General features: G+C 37.3%; 1 protein-coding gene across 10 annotated transcripts in view; it reads left to right on the top strand.

The window, feature by feature from the left end:
* Positions 1 to 18,761, top strand: part of DOCK3 (dedicator of cytokinesis 3) — a 272,592-nt gene that overhangs the window by 189,375 nt on the left and 64,456 nt on the right. For 8 of the 10 annotated variants that reach the window (XM_089525190.1, XM_089525134.1, XM_089525125.1 and 5 more), the window contains 8 exons: positions 3,068 to 3,143; positions 3,930 to 4,030; positions 4,281 to 4,339; positions 6,686 to 6,834; positions 7,802 to 7,887; positions 9,945 to 9,971; positions 10,098 to 10,193; positions 13,248 to 13,308. In XM_089525190.1, coding sequence (XP_089381316.1) covers positions 3,068 to 3,143; positions 3,930 to 4,030; positions 4,281 to 4,339; positions 6,686 to 6,834; positions 7,802 to 7,887; positions 9,945 to 9,971; positions 10,098 to 10,193; positions 13,248 to 13,308 — 655 coding nt within the window. The remainder of the gene's footprint in view (positions 1 to 3,067; positions 3,144 to 3,929; positions 4,031 to 4,280; positions 4,340 to 6,685; positions 6,835 to 7,801; positions 7,888 to 9,944; positions 9,972 to 10,097; positions 10,194 to 13,247; positions 13,309 to 18,761) is intronic. The other 2 variants (XM_089525143.1, XM_089525115.1) reach the window with 1 other exon arrangement.

The raw sequence follows: 18,761 nt of genomic DNA, 5'->3' as shown, positions 1-18,761 counted from the left end.
GTCCAGTACTCAAACCTCTACGGCACTTTGACTTCCTCTTCCTCCTGAAACTTTGGCCATTCCCACTAATGATGTTTGAATGAGGGTCCTTTTTCATGGAGGTTTTCTGCTGACTTTCATTTAGTCATTACATTTCTGGTTATCAAACTGAGCATTTCTCCCTTCCCTCACTTTCTTTTAAATTTACAGTGCTAGAGCAATAGAGTATTTTATGTAACAACTCTTTTAAAATATACAAGAAAGGTAATAGATACAGGGGGAGAAGCATGGGTGGAGGTGCTGAGTTCAACGGCAATCAATCGCTTTGTTTATAGCCTGCCTTTTTTTCAAAACTGGAACTGAAGAAGTTCATGGAGAGGATGGCATAGATAGAAAGAAGCCACCTCAGGTGCCCCAGAAGCTTTCTACAGACCTTTCTTCCCTCATTACATTTCTGACAACATTTCTTTCTTTTGCAGTTTTAGTGTGTAGCACTTTTTATAAGATTTTTTAAATTTCTTTTACACTTATAGTATTAAAGTAATATAGCACTTTAGTACTATGACTATAGCAAAGAAATTAAAAAATAAATGTGCAAGACAGGGAATGTTGATACTGGGGGAGAAGCATGGGGGGAAGAGTTCTTTATGAGGATGGCAGAGGAGCGGGGAGAAATCATATCCACACCCCAGCTTAACCACACCTCAAGTAGTAGAAGAAAATTATTAAAAAGAAATATGCTGACTGGGAGGAGCAGTAAACTCCACTACAGTCTGCAACAAACCAGGGCCCAAAATGAGTATCTTTAGGGAATGACTGAATGTAGAAATGGAAACATCCATTACAAGATGTGAAATCCTGAAGCTGAAAAACCCAACGTTTACCAGAACAATAGAGTAATCCAAAGAAGCCCTGAAACTCTGATCAGTCTGAACTAAAATAACCACATTTTATTTAAAACATTTATATTTATTGAACCAATGAAATATGTCAGTGTACTGTACTTACATTAAATTAATATGCAGTCAGAACACAGTCTCCTTACGTCTTGATTGAAATCTATGTACTGTAGTTGTGTATCATTTCATCAGTCTTCCACCAAATGTGTGCTTGTAAGGTCATGCTGATAAAAGGGTGTGTGTGTGTGTGTGGATGTGGATAGGTTAAAGCAGAAAAATCAAGCTTCAACATGTAAGAGAGGGAGATACTGTGAGGCTATTGTTACTGTAAGGGAACAAAGATTTTGAATCTGCCTGAGAGACAGTGAACGAAAATTGAGGAAGTACAGTAAAGAAATGCATGATGGATTAAGGTCCAGGATGAGTGGCAACAAAGTGGCAGACCAGCAGAAGAGAGAACAGGGTTTGATGAGTCATTAAAGAATAATGAAACATGAAAGAAAGTGCAGTATCATCCAAAATCAACAAAACAGTGATAGCTTTATTGGGACAACCAAAATGCACATTATCCGTACTGCAAGCTTTCAAATCTCCACTGGCTTCTTCACCAGGCAATGGTGTTTAAAATGATCACATCTCGACAGATGGAAGATGCCTACCATTGTGATAAACGAGCTCGAGCATGCTATTCTTCTGTCATGAGCTTAAGATATTCTCTTTCTCATCATGCCCATGAGTTGTATCATGTGGACTTTCCAAAGTCAGTGTCATTGGGATGGTACCAATACAATCGCCCCTGGATAAAGCTAACCCGAATCTTGTCTTCTAGATGCTACCATTGACGCAGAGACTATAGATATTGATCTCCAGAGCCTTATATGCATCATTGGGAAGCTCTTACCAGTGTTGTTCACCCAGTGCAGGATGGGATCAATCTCAACTGCAAACACAATGAAAGGAACACCAGTCTGAACCCATACTGGGACCACAGGAGACTAGAGCTTTGGGGACTGCAGCACCCTTGGCTTCATTACTGAGTAGATAGGTAGTATCTCAGCTATCCCTGATTGACCTGGTCCCACAATCTAGGGTAACCTTGCTAGTCTTAGGTAACACTACAGGCTAGACTGCAGGGCTAGGGCAGTTGCCCAGTTCGGACATGTTCTGCTTTCTTCTATTCTCCAGTGATCTGACCCACCATCCTTTGGTAAGCTTCACAGTCACCCATTTGTGAGGCACAGAGAACATGAAGAACAGATGCTTACCTGTAACCATGGTTCTTTGAGTGGTCATCTGTGCCATCACACAACCCACCCTCCTTCCCTCTCTATCTGTAGGTTCATGTTTCTTTACAGAGCACAGAACTGAAGAGGGAGCAGCCTTTAGCCCTGAGTACAAGTGCACACCCAAGGGAGCAGGGTTATCATCAAAAACTTAGTCAGCTCTGGGACATTCAGTGATTCTGTGCAAGCACAAGACTTTCATTTATATGAGGGCACATATGCCCACTTAAAGAATTAATGTTACATGTAAGCAACCTGCTCATCTAGTTGTGACTTCTGGGAACAAACAAGAAGTCATTTATTCCAGATAAGGCCTTTCTAGGGCAGATTAATTAAATATTGTGACATGTGAACTACAGTTCTGTTAATGTAGGTGAAAATTACACTAAAATAGTGTGATTTTAGTGTGATTTTAGCCATATCATATTATTTGTTTAGCTACTAATCTAGCAAAATATCAAGACCCATTTCAAATACACTACTGTTGTGTTCAGTAGCTATCATTATATGTCTGGTATTCTGCTTGCTGCTGTTGCTGCTGCTCCTGCTTCTGTTGCCTAGAAACAGAACTTCCCATTTATCTTTGTTGAATTTTAATTTCAGTTTTCCATTATCTCAAAGTCATTTTTAATTTTATTTCTATAAATAATAAATAAAATAAAATCTTTATTTCTAGCCCGCCTTTCCATAGATCAAGGTGGGTTACAAGATGCAATAATATACAACATCATAAAAACAGCAATAAAATGAATTAAAAAATTACAGACAACAACTTCCAAAGCTAGCTCAAGTACAAATGCAGTGAAGGGAGAGCAGGAATTATATTCTAAGATGTAAGCTCAGATTTATATGAAGCATGACACATATAGTATGCTTCTACAATGTTGTGATCTTTTGTTTTTGCAGTATAATAGTTACAACAGTTCAGTATTTATCTCCTGCACTGCATAAGAATTTTACAGAAACAGACTTTGATTTTAAGGTAGGATATTATACAGCAATTTACTTTTAAATTATTTAACTCCTCTGATTGCATCGGTTTTCAAAATACAATTCACCTGAATGAATGCATATGTTAATGTATTAATGGATTTTAAATTATTAAAGACAGTTAATAAAATGTTAGTGTTGACATTCAAAAGACGGAAATTGCTTATTTAAGAAAAAGTGGTAAAACCAGGTCCATAAGCATTATTTATGTTTCAAGTGAATTTAATTGATTTTCCATTATGCTAAAAATGGGTATAAAATCAGCAATCATAATTAAAGTCTCTCTTCCTTAGAAGTATGTGACATATGTTGTATCTATATGTGTAAATGCACACTATCTGCTTTATTACACAAGGGGGCAAACAGGATTTAAATGAGAGTTAAACTAGAGAAAACCAGGAAATGTCATGTGATAAACATCAGGCATTTCCTGATTTTCTCTAGTTTAACTCTCATTTAAATCCTGTTTGCCCCCTAGTCTGATAAAGCAGTATGCCATCTTATAATATGACTGTATATGTGATTATTATCTGCTGTGCACATCTATCACACCTGGTAATTATTGTAACTGTTAACCTATTGTCTCTGCAACCAGCTTGGGACAATTGTTACTATGATATTACCTTTTGTGTTTAATTTCTCCACCCCCTCTAGAATAACTGACTGATCTGGGTTATGATCTGGGACATACCAAATGTCCTTGTGGCATGTTTGTGAAGTTTTTGTCTAGTATACATATCATTTTTCTTTTGCAGTTAAGTATTTTTCTACTTTCTAGGTCTGGAACTCCTATTTCAGTTTGTCAGTTTTGTTTATAAACCAGCCCAGCCTTCAGTTGGAAACTGTTACTCCAGCCAAGCGTAAAAAAATTCTGGACAAGTAAGCTTATCTAACTTCTGTCATTAGGTGTTTAATTGTTCTGTGAAGAATCTGTCTTATTTTTTGTCCACTATTTATTATGTAAGAATGATAATATTAACCAAGCAAAATCTGAGATTCCATAAACTGCAGTATAATTATTAATAGTGTGTCTTAAAGAAAACACGTTTCATATATAATTAAATTTAAAATACTGTTTTGCTTACTACCTTTAATTCTCAAATGGTCTGTGTCTGTACCTCTGTTCCAGATATGGTGATATGCGTGTGATGATGGCATATGAACTATTCAGCATGTGGCAGAATCTAGGTAAGGTTATCTTTTAATCTTGTCATCAGTTATGATTTGTATGTAATAGTAAGATAACAAGGGATGGTATAGGTTTAATTATGCACAAACTCTTATTCATAGTTAAACAGAGCATCAATAATAATAAATTTTATTTATATTTTCCAACTGATCAAAGCGGTTTACAAAAATGCATAAACAATGACATAAACAATTACATTAGCAAATATACAACTAAAAATTCATCTCCTTACCTTAACTAAATACGATTAATCAAAATACGATTAAATTAATAACATTAAAGTCTATTAAGATATACCCTCAACCCAATATCAAATATACAAATACAATTACAGCAGCAAAAACCATTGCAATACAATAAAATATAAAATAGAAACAATTAAGACAATATTATCAAATACTATCAGACAATACTATCAAATTTTAACAACCACCTTGTACTGCTATATCCTCCAGCTGTTGTAATATTAGTTCGTGTTGTCTTGGAGGCTTCACCGGCGAGCCAGCTTTGAGGGGTGCCGCTACCACCAGTCCCACCTCCTCACAGCTGCTCATGGTGTTTCTGGGGCTGGAGCTGGCTTGGAGATTTGTACTGACTCATAGAATTCTAGCAAAATGCAACATCTCTAGGAATTTTTTTCTATCTTCAGTGTTGCATTTCCCTTACATAAATCTGTTAGGACAGTGGTTCTCAAACAATGGGTTGAGACCCCCAGGGCAGATGCAAGAGTCGCTCAAGGGAGGTGTGACACTTAGAGCCTCTGATCCCTCCTCCTCCTCCTCCTCCTCCTCCTCCTCTTCTCAAACTTTTTTATGCACTTTATCACACAGGGGAAAATCAGGAGTTTAAACACGCATTTTTCAGGGACAGTTGTGCGATCGCAGCAAAGATTTTCATACACATCGTGCTTAGAGAGGACTTGTTCCAGAAAGAACCAGGAATGCTCCAGGAACAAATCATTCATGGGATTTCCCCATGAATGATTTGTTGCTGGAGCATTCCTGGTTCTTCCTGGGATAAGTCCTCTCTAATTGCGACATTGTTTGAAAAACTTGGCTGCGATCGCACAACTGTCCCTGGAATTTTTCGCCCATCTGTTCAAGCCCTAAGTTTTACAGAAGAGGAAGCAATACATACAACAGAAACTGACCAATAATGTAGGGACATGCATGGAAATGGAAAGTTTAAACTACTGTTCAGTGGAAAATAAATTGGAACTATTAAGGGAAGAGCTTCGGGGAGAAAGCTGGGTGATACTAGTCTTATTATTTTATTGCTATTAGATGTTAATACACACACACACACACACACATATATATTACATTTTCTCCCACTTTCCCCCTACCTTTCTACTAAAAATAGTACCCAAGGCAGCTAACATGAAACATTAAATACTGTTCAAACACCCTTTCTACAGGTAGTGAGAATTAGAGAATTAAAAGGGGAGAGCATTTCGGATTAAACTACCTGCCACAGATTACATGGAATAGAAGACACGTAGAACAGAGACTAAAAGCATGATTATAGATAATGGTAAATGTTTCTCCTTTGACAAGGTTGTCAAGTCGTGTCTGAATGTAGGGGGGGGGGTGCTCATCTCTATTACTAAGCCAAAGAGCTTACTCATGTGATCATGTGGCCACCATGACTGCACAGAACACTGTTACCTTCACACCAAAGTGGCACCTATTTATCTACTTGCACTTTTACACACTGAACCCCCAGAACACAATGATTAATGAGCTAGTGGTAAAATATGCCCTACAATTGAAAGGTGAACCTGTTGGATTTCAGAGAGGTTTTTTGAATTTTGGAATATTTGCATACACATAATGTGATATCTTAGAAATGGGACCCTAGTCTAAACAGCAAATTCATTTCTTTTTTGTATACATCTTAGACGCATAGCCTTAAGGTAATTTTATACACAATGTGTTAAATAATTTTTTGCATGAAACAAATTTTGTATATTAAACCATCAGAAAGCAAAGGTGTCACAGTCTCAGCCACTCAGGTGGACAATTTTCGATTTTGGAATATTTTGGATTTCAGAATTCTGGTTAAGGGAGAGCCAACCTATATGTTACAAGGAGTGTACAGGCAATTTAATATTATTATTATTAACTTCTGGTGGACATTGACCATAAAGTTGTGCTGGAGGATCTAGAGATTCTTAAAGAGGTGTTCTCTCAGTTTTTTAAAAAATGTGTTTTTTATTTGTGGTTTCAAGGGGGTCCTGTGCCCCTAATGCCAGCAGATGTGATATTAGTAGTCCTTACAAAAGAGGGACAAGAAAGGATGCAGGAAGCATTGCATGAATAAAAACATATTTTTCTGTAACTCAGGTGAACACAAAATACATTTTATTCCGGGGATGATTGGCCCCTTTCTGGGTGTCACGCTAGTTCCACAGCCAGAGGTCCGCAACATAATGATTCCCATTTTCCATGATATGATGGATTGGGAGCAAAGAAAAAATGGCAACTTCAAACAGGTAAAAAGTCTCTTTAACTTTTCTACTGCTCGAGTTCTTTCTTCCTTCATTACTGATATATAGAGAGGAAATTTTAATATCAACAAAAGATAAGCTTTTAAATGTTAAGCATGAGTCAACCTACTAATAAAGGATTCATAATATATGGTAGATTGTAATATGCTCTTTTACAATTTTGTGATCCCCAAAAGGTTGTTCCTAATGGTCATTCTTAGTCTGTTTCATAGTTCAATTGTGCAAGTACATCAACATTTGGTGTGGGAGTAAAAGAATAACCACTCTGTCAGTACTTCTTCACAGCAAACGTTAAAGAAAAGTACTTTAGAAATGTTTTAGCAAAATATCTAGCTATGAAACAAAGGGAAGAGTTGGATTACTTACAGTACATTTATCTACTGTTGCTGATAGGAGTCTAAATCAAATTCTTTCTCTCAACTTAAGATAGACTCCTTAAATTAATGGAATTTGAGTTGACTTAACTCATGTTCCCATTGGTTCAGGGTAACTAACTAGTCAGGACTACAGTTGGGCCAAGAAGTATAAAGAAGTAGTGTTCTAGTATATTTTAAATAATATATTTATTATCTAGCAAATCCATCTTTGTTTTACCAAGCAATCAAGCCAGGCATGGCATTAACCACGGAAGGCATTAAGATTTCAAAAACAAAACAAGACATTTTTTTCTTTGCTCACTCAAAAATATGCATTTTATATTGTGTTATGTGACAATACCATGGAGACCAAGGTGGCATCTTTTTTTCCAGCAGAAATGCTGTTGTCTCATAATTTATATTAGGTTAACCTTCCTTTGTGAACTATACATGAGTGTAGGAATCACACATCCTTCCATTAAAGGGCACATCCTGCAGAGCATGAGAATGGAACCATATAAAATGTTTATAGCTTCCTTAATGTTTAAATTTTTAAAAGTAGCTGCTGTTTTACAAATTATTTTATTCTGCTCCAGGTGGAAGCAGAATTGATTGATAAACTGGACAGCTTGGTATCAGAAGGAAAAGGAGATGAAAATTATCGTGAACTTTTCAATCTGCTGTAAGTCTTATTACTTCTATAGTAAATAATTTACAAGTGCATGTAAAGGTGCTGGCATGATGATCAAAGCAGGAAAGAGAAATAACAGAAATAGCATCAATATGAAAATTATATTATATTATCTGTCTGTTTTTCAAGTAACATGCCTATTTTGATATATCACAGTTTTAAAAGAAGTGTTAGCAATGTGATTTTAGCTACTGCCACATTGCAGAAATAAAGCAATTTGATACCAATTTAAATGCCATGACTCAATGCTATGAAATTATTATATTTGTACTTTGTAGGGCACCAGAGTGATCTGACAGGGAAAGCTAAATATTTCACATAACTACAAATCCCAGAATTCCATAGCATTGAGTCATGGCAGCTAAAAACCTCTTTATTTCTGTAGTGTGGCAGTAGCCAATATCTACTAAAGCTATAAGCCATTAAGTGCACTCAAATGAAGCTGCTAAACTGTTCAATCCTGTTTACAGGTTTCTTGGATCTCTCTCACTTGTTAACTGCATATTAAATGGCGTCCTTTTCTGTATGAATATTCATCATTTTGGGCTATTGCTTTCTGGTCTCATTGGTTTTATCCTTAGATTTTCTCAAGAAAGACTTATTTAAAGGAAGTATTTAAAGGAAAAGCCTGAAAAGGAGCCTCGATTGTAATTTCCTTGCCCCAAATCATTTTCCAGATGTATCTTATATCTTTGAACAAGCACTGCCATTTGAGAAGACTATCTGTAACCTGTTTTCCAAAATGAAAGATCAAAATGTGGTTCTTCGGTGTGCATTAACTATGTATAGTAGATTTTAAATGAAGCTGTATACTTTATAGATGCATAGAAAGTTAGTATTGAGCCAAATACACTTTCCTGTAATACACTCAAACTGAAAGACACCCCCCCCCCTTAAGTATCACAGTCTCTCTTGGTTGTTTGGGTTGGAGATATCTGTTAATGAGGAAGTGTGAATTCTAAATATGCTCAGTTGAGGTGTAAGAGATGGGTTAAAATGCTGACAAGTTAAAATATCAATTTGCTTCCATTCACAATCAATTAGGAAGGAAAACTTGAGGAAAGTCCTGAGGACAAAATAATATCAAAGAAACTGTTGACCATAAAAATCTCTTCTACACATTATATTGCCAAATGGCTAGTCCTGAAAGAAGTGGGAATTAGGACACACAAAGAGGACAAGGCCTTGTTAGGTAGGAAGCAGAATAGGAGCAGCCATTGTCACTTGCCTGTTCAGCGTCATAGGGGCCTAAATAAGAAAGAGTTGTCAGGACCACACCACCATAAAAATATACAGCCTGTACTACTCTTCAGCCAGTTACTTAGATCTACCATCCCCTTTCAGCTCTCAGACATTTTCTTGGTCTGTCAGAACCTTCAAAACCATACAGAAAGAAGTAGTATGTTCATGTAGTTTTACAACTCATTGTGTCTAAACAACTAAGTGAGATCATGCAGGCTTCAGCAACTATATAAGGAGTAACAATAATCCCACTGATCAGGCATGTTCCTCCCCCTCATCTAAAAAACAATACTTTAACACAGGATTCAACTGTGAAACAATGCATTGTAACACTGATAGCATTTTGGTGGCTGAAGCAAAATAATTTTTAAAAGTTGAAAAATTAATCTCAAATCAACTGTGAAATTAACAAAAGCTACAAGTATTCAGTATCTTTTGTTATCTTTTTTAATAATTAAACTGTTTAAATTAATTTCTTTATTGAAGCTATCTTCACATACAATAGATACTAATGTGGGTTGTTGTCTTTTTCTATTTTTTTAATTATTAAAAACAAGAATAAAGAAAGGCAACAATGAATCTTGCATGTCATTGTAACATGAAAAAGAAAAATGATGATATATGTCTACAGTTCTGTGGAAAAAAAATTAAACGCATAACTAACTATGTTGCTACATTCCTGTGAACAACTTTGAATTGAATGGTTCTTTGAGAGATTGCATGTCAAGAAAAGAAAGTATATACTTTTTAATGTATTATCTTAGTCATGTAATCTCATTGTCTTTGCTTCATGCAACATGGATCAGAACCCAACTATTTGGGCCTTACCCCAGGTAAGAAGATAAAATTTAAACTTTATCTGGAAATGTGTTAGGTGTTACAGTACAATTGTTATCAAGGGCTGTTGAGCCATTTCAATATTTTAAAAGAAGTTTTATACACTATTTAATTTCACACAGCCTCCTGGAAAAGATTGAGCAAGAGACTTGGCGGGAGACTGGTGTTTCTTTTGTTACATCAGTTACACGTCTGATGGAGCGCCTCCTTGATTACAGGTAACATGAATTTGTTCTGTGATTTATAGCAGCCGTGACATTACTAATGACAAGATAGCTTGTAATTCCAGGAGGCCTATGCAAAGTTTGTCTCTTTATTTTTAAAACTGATACTTTATTTGTGATTTCTATGTCAGCCAACAAACATATTTGTGTACTGAGCATCTTTCATCAGTATTGGGCAGATTTTAGGCTTACAGGATTTACTTTAGTTTCTTGTTATTATCACTTAAAATCCACCAAATGGAGTCTGATGCAAAAGATATATACCAAGAATCAAAGAAATCTGGGACCAGAAATATATTTTAAATCCCAGACCTGAATAGAGATCTCAGCTCTTCCACAAAAGAACACACATTCCAGATTACCCCAAACTTTCTTCGTCTCAGCAATATAATTTAGGTAGAATTTGGTTTAGACTCAGAAAAAGGTGGTGTGAAGATAAGAGGAAGGAACATCAACAATCTAAGATATGCAGACAACACCATACTACTAACAGAAAATGTCATGGACTTGGAACAATTACTAAGGAAAGTTAAAAAAGAAAGTGCAAATGCACGCTTACTGCTGAGCATAAAGAAAACAAGAATAATTAACATAGAGGATTTACATAAATTCAACATAGATAACAAGAAAATCAAAATAGTTAAATATTTCCAACACCTTGGATTAAACATTGATCAGAATGAAGACTGCAGTCAAGAAATCAGGAGAAGACTAGGAATGGGAAGGAGGCAGCTATGAAAGAACTAGGTAAGTTCCTAAAGTATAAAGATATGCAACTGGATGCTAATGTTAGAATCATCCAAGACATTGTATTCCCCATCACCATGTATGGATGTGAGAGCTGGAAAGTGAAAAAAGCAGGTAAGAAGAAAATCAACTCATTTGAGATGTGATGCTAGAAAAGAGTGCTGAGGATATCTTGGACAGACAAAAAGACAAACCAATGGGTCCTTGAATAGGTCAAGCCTGAACTCTCCCTGGAAGCCAAGATGATGAAATTGAGGCTGTCATGTTAAATTGGCCACATCATGAGAAGGCATGACTCATTAGAAAATAAAATAATGCTAGGAAAGGTAATAGAACGAGCAAGACAGCACACCATATGGGTAGAATCAATCAGGTGATCATGAGCATGAACCTGCAGAAACTGTGCAGAGCAGTAGAAGACAGGGGATGTTGGAGATGTCTCATTCATAGGGTCACAGTGAGTTCAACTTGAAGACAGTTAACAGTTTCAGGAGCCAACATGGTATAACGGCTTGAGCATTGGACTACAACTCTGGAGATTATGATTCTAATCCATATTCAACTATGGAAATCCACTGAGTGACCTAGGACAGTCACACTCTGGCAGCCTCAGAAGAAAGCGATGGCAACCCCTTCTGAATAAATCCTACCAAGAAAAACCTGTGATAAGGTCATCTTTGGATCGTCATAAATTAGAAACAACTTGAAGACTCACAACCAACCACCATTTTGTTGCTGCTGCTGCTGCTAAATAATTGTGACTTGGAAATTCTCATCTCCTGTAAATCATGCAAAGATCTACCAAAAGATAACACATCTACTTTCTGCCCATCTTCTCATACATCATTTTGAAGAAGAGGCTCTCCTGCTTTTTCTATGCTGCACTTCTTGACAGCTTGCATTTTTAACTGTTCAAAATTATACCCAGGACCTGTATATTTGATGCATAGTCTACTCTTTTGACCACTTGTTGGATTAATGGGTTCTGGTTATACAATAATTTAAAAGGGTCAAAAGAGTGGAGGTGGAATTTCTTCCAGGCAGACTCCATCTTTTCCATGTACACACATACACCCCTACTCTGGAAATGGCCCAAGAGTACAACCAGGAGCCCTACTTCCCAACCATGATCAGCCAGCTAAAAAGTTCCCTGTGTACTTGAGTTGGGGTGAGGGGAAGACCTGAGGCAGCAGTAGCTGTTTGCCCATGCTGTTGTTTTAGGAGCTGAAAATGAGCTTGATTGCAGCAGGTGTCACCTTCTCAGTCACATTCCTGGCCTTCTACAGTAGTAGCTGTGACTACTGCTGTTATTAAAAACCGCCTCCTTCTCCTCCTCACTCTTTCCTCAACAGGTGATGAGCTCCAGCTCTCCTGCCCACACTCAAAACCCCAACTCCAGCCAGCGCAATCTGCAACCTGTAGAGGAGGGTGGAGAGAGCCAAGGCCAGGTGGCTAGGAGAAGTGAGGGAAGTCAATGGAGGCAGCAGTGGAAGCTGGAACAACAGACAGAGGAAGGAAAAGAGGGGGTAGAGGGGGGTGGTTATGGTGGTCATGGTGATATCCACTCAGTAAATGTTCTGCCCTACTACTTTCAGAAACACCTTTTTCCTCAGCTGCCAGCAATGAACAAGGCTACCTCTCCCATCCCATTATGCTCTCCAGTCACCTTAGATACTCCCCTCATGTTTTTACTCTACACCTTTCTCCCTCACACAGAAACAAACAAGTCTTATTACAGGGATTCCCACCACCAATTCAACAACATAGGAACCAGAGCTCTGTTCAGTGATATTCATAATGGGATGTAATAGTTCCACAGTTCAGTGATTTTGACTTTATGACAGTGCTCTAGTCCTTAACATGTTGAATAAGCGGGGTATGACTGTATGTCATTTTTCATATTTCCTGAAATAGCCACTTCTGTGCTGTATTGCATGAACACTACTATTACACTTTTTAAAAATATAGAGAATTCTAGCAAGCTTTCCATCTCTCCTGTCCTGTTGTATCAGAATATATTTTGACCAGGGTATCTTCTAGAAGCACACAATGAAGTATTCTTTGTGAAGCTATAAAGGCATGGAGCCTAAGTAGTGTCTGGATGGATGACCACTTTGCACCTTTGTTTTATACTCCACAGTGGTACAAAGCCAGAATATAAATTGTAATAAGTAAATAATAATTATGATGTTTTTTAAAGGACTGTGCATGCCCTAACTCATCCCTCCCTTATGTTACCTGTTTTTCCCCAGACATAAATTTTGAAATCACATTGTCTCAACAGTTGTCCCTTTTTTTCAGGGACTGTATGAAAGGAGATGAAACAGAGAACAAGAAAATTGGTTGCACTGTTAACCTGATGGTGAGAATGCTGTGTGTGTGTGTGTGTGTTTGTGTGTTTTGTTTTGGTTTGGTTTTGGTTGACCAAATTCCTTTATACAACTTTTTTTAAAAAACAAAAGAAAAAAATATTCAGCAGAAAATTGCTAAAGTATTAGCTATCTTTGTCTTCCAGCTGGTTTTGTGTGAAAATGTTCCATAGATCACTAAATGTTTATTCTGCATGTGGCCCTTTTCTGTGGAGGTAAAGCCATAAAAGTCACAGTTGATTTTAAATATTTTTTTCAACTCAGTACAATGAATCACAGGTTTAATTCCTATTTGTCAAATGGTAATACTTCTTCGATCCCTCCAGGAAATATCTACTCATAAGTTCCAAAATCTAAAACATACATTCAGCATTTTCATGACCTCAGTCCAACCCTTAAAATGCTCTGGATAAAAAAAAATGGGGATTTGAACTCTAAGAAGTATGATTCTCCTTTAAAACAAGATAGAAAACCCCAGGTGTCTCATTTTCTTTTAAATGGAGTAGTATTAATAATTATAGTAATAGTAGTAGTGGTGGTGGCAATGATGATTTCTAAAATGGACAGTAGCCACTTTGGTTTTGCCAAAACAATGTAGTACAATCCATGTGGGTCCAGGGCATGGAAAATCAACCTCTGAGTTTCCAAATTGTCCCACCTCTTATCTAGCACCACAAAACAGATTTTGTCTGAAATGCTTAGGTACACCTTGGGAAGTTATTAGATCCATATGTCTCATTGTTTTGATAGGTCTTCTATTAATGAGATTTTCTGAGGGAAGGTACTTGATAGACAAAAGTAGGCAAAAGAATCTCATAGCACTAACTACTGTGGTTGAATTGAAAGATGTAGTGATGTTAGTCTTTAGAATCAGTATGTAGAGAGATCTTGTAGCACCGTTGAGACTAACTGAAAGAAAGTAGTTGGCAGCATGAGTTTTTGAAGACTTAAGTCTAAATGCATCTGAGGAAGTAGGCTTATGTCTACAAAAGCTCAGGCTGCCAACTTATTTCTTTCAGCTAGTCTCAAAGGTTGCCACAGCTCTGATCCGTCTCTCTCAGTGGTGGCGTCACACTGCCCCTTCGGGGCCATCTGTTTGTCCCTTGGTCGACTTCCTAAGATTCACTGAGTCTCAAAGGTGTAATAAGATCCCATTGCATACTGATATTTCAGAATAACATGACTGTGTCCTTGATAGACCAAAGTATTGATGAGCTTTGTGAAACCTTTGTGATAGAAAGTGGTAACTCCCCTTGGAATATGTCAAATAATGGAAATGGAGAATAAACATTTTTTTAATCTTCCAGCCTATCTCCACTAGATACCATGCTAGTTACTCTTTAAATCAGATGCCGATGTAATTTTCAACAGTGGCATAATGATTGCAAAATTCACTTCCTTAAGTAGTTCATATTTTTAAATGATGTTATTTTTCAATTAATTTTTATCATGTACTTTAATTCAGTAGTCTTATAGTTTTTATTGATTATAGATTTCATGTAAGCTTTATTTTAAAGGCAGCCTGAAATGTTCTTTTTAGGAAGACAAAGGGATGCAGATTTTAGTATTACCTATATGACTGAAAGGGTAATCAGTTGCAATCTGCTGCTCTTGATAGATTCCAAATTCTTCAAATGTTTTTTGTTCTTGAACTTCATTTCCTTTATGCATTTCCATTGTTGTGTTTGCATAGCTTGTTGCTGTTTTGTTTATTTTACTGAAGTGCTATGTTCACCAGTGTTGCTGTGGTGGTAGAATTGATAGTAGTTTGGTGAAATTATAGAAGAAAATTTGGTATGAAATGATTGCATTATTATAATATATTCTAATATTATATTATGTATTAGATATTATGTTATATTATGTAATACACTTACATATCTATACAGAGGTATATCTGGATGCTTTCACATTAGGTTTTCATTATTCATGTTCCCTATTTTATTAATGGAACTTTATGGGAGCCTGGATGATGTCTTTCCTTTTCTGCTCTTCTGTATTTGCCACTTCCATCTTTTTTATACCACTATTAAGTTGAGAAGGATGAAACAGCTGTAGCACTAGATACTGTCCATTTAAAAGCACCCCTTTTCTTTCTGTCTCTAATTTTATTATTTCTTGGATAAGAGTGTCACAAGTATCACAGAGGGACAAGGTAGCCCTAGAATGTTCCCTTTCTACAGCAGCCACATAGAAAGATACCACAGCTGCTTTATGTTGTTTTCAAGAGCCATGAGTCCTTTGATAGTAGCTGTCATTATGCTAGTCTCCATCCTAATCTTAGCCCTCTCTACATGCATGATACAGTCACTTTCCTACTGAAACAAATGTTGCAGTCAAACACACATAATGGTCAGAAGCAAAGAAGTGTCAAGGATGGAGGATTTTCAGAGTAGAGAAAGGATTGTACATGTTTAAACCATTTCCTGCCTGCCAGGCATTATTCAGATTCATGTATTCTCTGGGCAGGGGGGAAAGCAGCTGGAATGACTCATTGTTTAAAAACTCACTCATTTCTGGACTACATTTTCATGCACATTACCAAAATTTTGTGGTTGTTTCATTGGTATGGTGAATGGAATGGATTATATTTGAAGGATACTGAAAGGATGGGATGAAAGGAATCAGAGGCCCAGGGAAAGCATTGAGGTGAGATAACAGACAGAGAAATGGTTTCTAAGTGGATTTTTCCCACTTTGGATCATCAGGTGCAGTTAGATCACATCACATTAAAATCAGGAACTGCAAAAAAAATACAGATATTTCTTCCTGCTCAGTATGTTAGCCAAAAAACTGAACAAGAAGCCAGAGGATTTTAAACAGGAACAAAAACTTTATTTGGTTTTGCAAAATCAAAGCAAGTTTGGACAGACAAGGGATAAGACTCAAATTTGTGTGCTCTGAATAAATAACTCTTCACTTCTTTTATACTTATGGCAACCCATTACATCATCCAGTTATTTGAAAGACCACTCTACTAACATCTGTCATTAAAGGGTAATTCTATCCATTACATGTAATTCAATATATAGTTACAATTGACAGATAGAACACTCACAGCAGATTACATTAACTCAAAAAACATATCTCTCATCTGCCTATAGCAGTGATGGTGAACCTATGGCCTGCGTGCCAGAGGTGGCACTCAGAGCCCTCTCTGTGGGCCCATGTGCCATTGACACAGCACAGAGTTTGTTACTAGAAAGCCAGAGGGAGACAGCACTTTGCAATAAATAAGTGGGTTTTGGGTTGCAGTTTGGGCACTCGGCCTCTAAAAGGTTCACCATCACTGCCCTATAGATATGATTATCTAAAGAAGCATACGCTTACCAGCTGTCTTTAAATGTAATTAGCTAAAAGAGTATATGGTTAGGTAGCGTATACTTTCCATCTGTGTCTGTATTTTAGACAAAGACCTCTCCAAGCTATATTTAAGACCATTCTTGAATTATAACAGTTTTAATATTGAAGAATCACTCTTATGTGTTTAATTTCTCCAAATCTCGTAACTTCAACATCATTCCTAGTCTATCTAATTTCTTTCTAGTGCTTCCCTCCTTCTGGCTAGAAGTAGCAGTATACATATTGAATCCCAGTATGGCACAGACTTCATTTCTAAACATGTAATCAAATAGAAAATGAACGTGAGTCTTGCTTTTTGTTTTTGTACTTCTTTTCCAACATCAGAACATTACTGGATGCAGCCCTATTCTTGCAGCAGTTATGCTTTTAATAAAAAATGGAAAGTTAGGTGCTATCCAGACTGGCGCTTTGCGCCTAGGGCTGCGTGAGGGCAGCGCCACCGCACACCCTGCAACCCTAGCACATCACGGCAGCGTCAAAATGGTGGCGCCCTGTCTACATGGGCCTTGCCATTATGACATGATGGACACATAGCGTCCGCATGTCGCGTCGCGCTTGCGATGTCACGAGTGCACCATTTGCGCACTCGGGTGTTCCAAGCACGACGAAAAAAGAAACCACTTTTTGCGAGTTCTTTTTCTGCTGCGGCTTCCTACCGGTGGAAAAGGAGGAGGAGGCCTTTTTTGGGCAGTCTGTATCCTGCCTTACATTGCCATCACCGCACCGCTCCTGCCCTCATTGCTCTCTCTTCCTTAATTGTCCCATAACCTGCCTCCCTTCCTAACGCCCTTCCCAGCATGCCTTTAGGGCTTTTTAAAAATATATCCTTTGTTCTGTGCAATTCTGGAGCTCTGCAGCCCTGAACTTAGTCTTCAATAGGTTTTTTAAAAAATTATTGGAGGAAATTTTAAAAGGCAGTTATGCACTTTAGGCAAGCAGTCGCAAATCTGTCTCAGGAGTGACATTTTCACCTGCAAAGTTACTCGATTGCAAGGTCATTCATTTGTTTTCCCTGTGGATGAAAAGGGATGGCTGAGGGACAGGGCAGCTATGGGTCAAAGATGATGGCGTGTGATGAGTTTTGCCAAAGCTGCTTCTTTCTCAGTGTGTTCACGGTTTAAAAGCTGGGTGCAGAAATCTCCTGAGAGTGTGTTCATTTTTAGTGCAGGCTTGTTGTCTGTCTACTGCCTCAGAGGGTAGAACTAGGTCTAAAGGTTTTAAGTTACAAGAGCATAGATTTTAATTGATCATTAGAAGGAATTTCTTGACAGTGAGAGCAGTTCAGCAATGGAAACAATTGCCTGGGGAGGTGCTGGGGTCTCTTTCTCATCATAAAGAGGCTGGACAGCTACCTGCTAAGGATGCTGTCTAGCTGGAAATTTTGCACTGAGCAGAGGGTTGGACCTGATGTCTCATAGGGCCCCTTCCAACTCTATGATTTTATAGTTACATTCATAATCATTTCTTTAAAAAAGACAACTAATGTTTACATTAAGCTAAGGCATTTAATTCTCTGAAATTTGCAAATTATGGATTTGTGCCTGTTTAAATAAAAATAAAATGGATTGCTTTCATATTTTAAATGCATTTTGAAAATTAAGAACCAGTTCAGATACAAAACCAAACTATGGTTTAAAATTACAAAAACAAAACAAAGTGAACCATGAGCTTTCATGTTTCCTTCTTCTTTGTGTGCAATGGGACACTGAAGACTGCCACTTTGCATGAATATAAATTTCCATTACATTCAAATTAGGGAAACACTTCTATACTTACTGTGGTTACTTCAGTCAAACCATTATCAAGCCTTTATTTCAGATGCTGATTTGTTGAGTAATCAAATTAGAATAAATCAGTTTTCCAAGTTTAGTCATAGCTGTAAACTAAAGTTTATTCAGAATTGAAAGTGCAATATCTCTATGACCTCCTCCTGTGCATGAAAGAGGATAGGGCAAGTGAGTGCATGAACCTAAGGTTCACTATGGTTCATTCTTACAAAGCTAAGACCAGAGCTTAGGGAAGTTGTGTGGGATTTTTCAACTACAGTTCCCAGAATCCCCCAGTGAATATAGCCAGTCAGTGA

Source organism: Sceloporus occidentalis, unplaced genomic scaffold (assembly GCF_023333645.1).
Source record: "Sceloporus occidentalis isolate IW3139 unplaced genomic scaffold, rSceOcc1.0.p SCAF_1, whole genome shotgun sequence".
Lineage (NCBI taxonomy): Eukaryota > Metazoa > Chordata > Lepidosauria > Squamata > Phrynosomatidae > Sceloporus > Sceloporus occidentalis.
The sequence above is the reverse complement of the archived record's forward strand: the minus strand, read 5'-3'. Positions and strand labels throughout refer to the sequence as shown.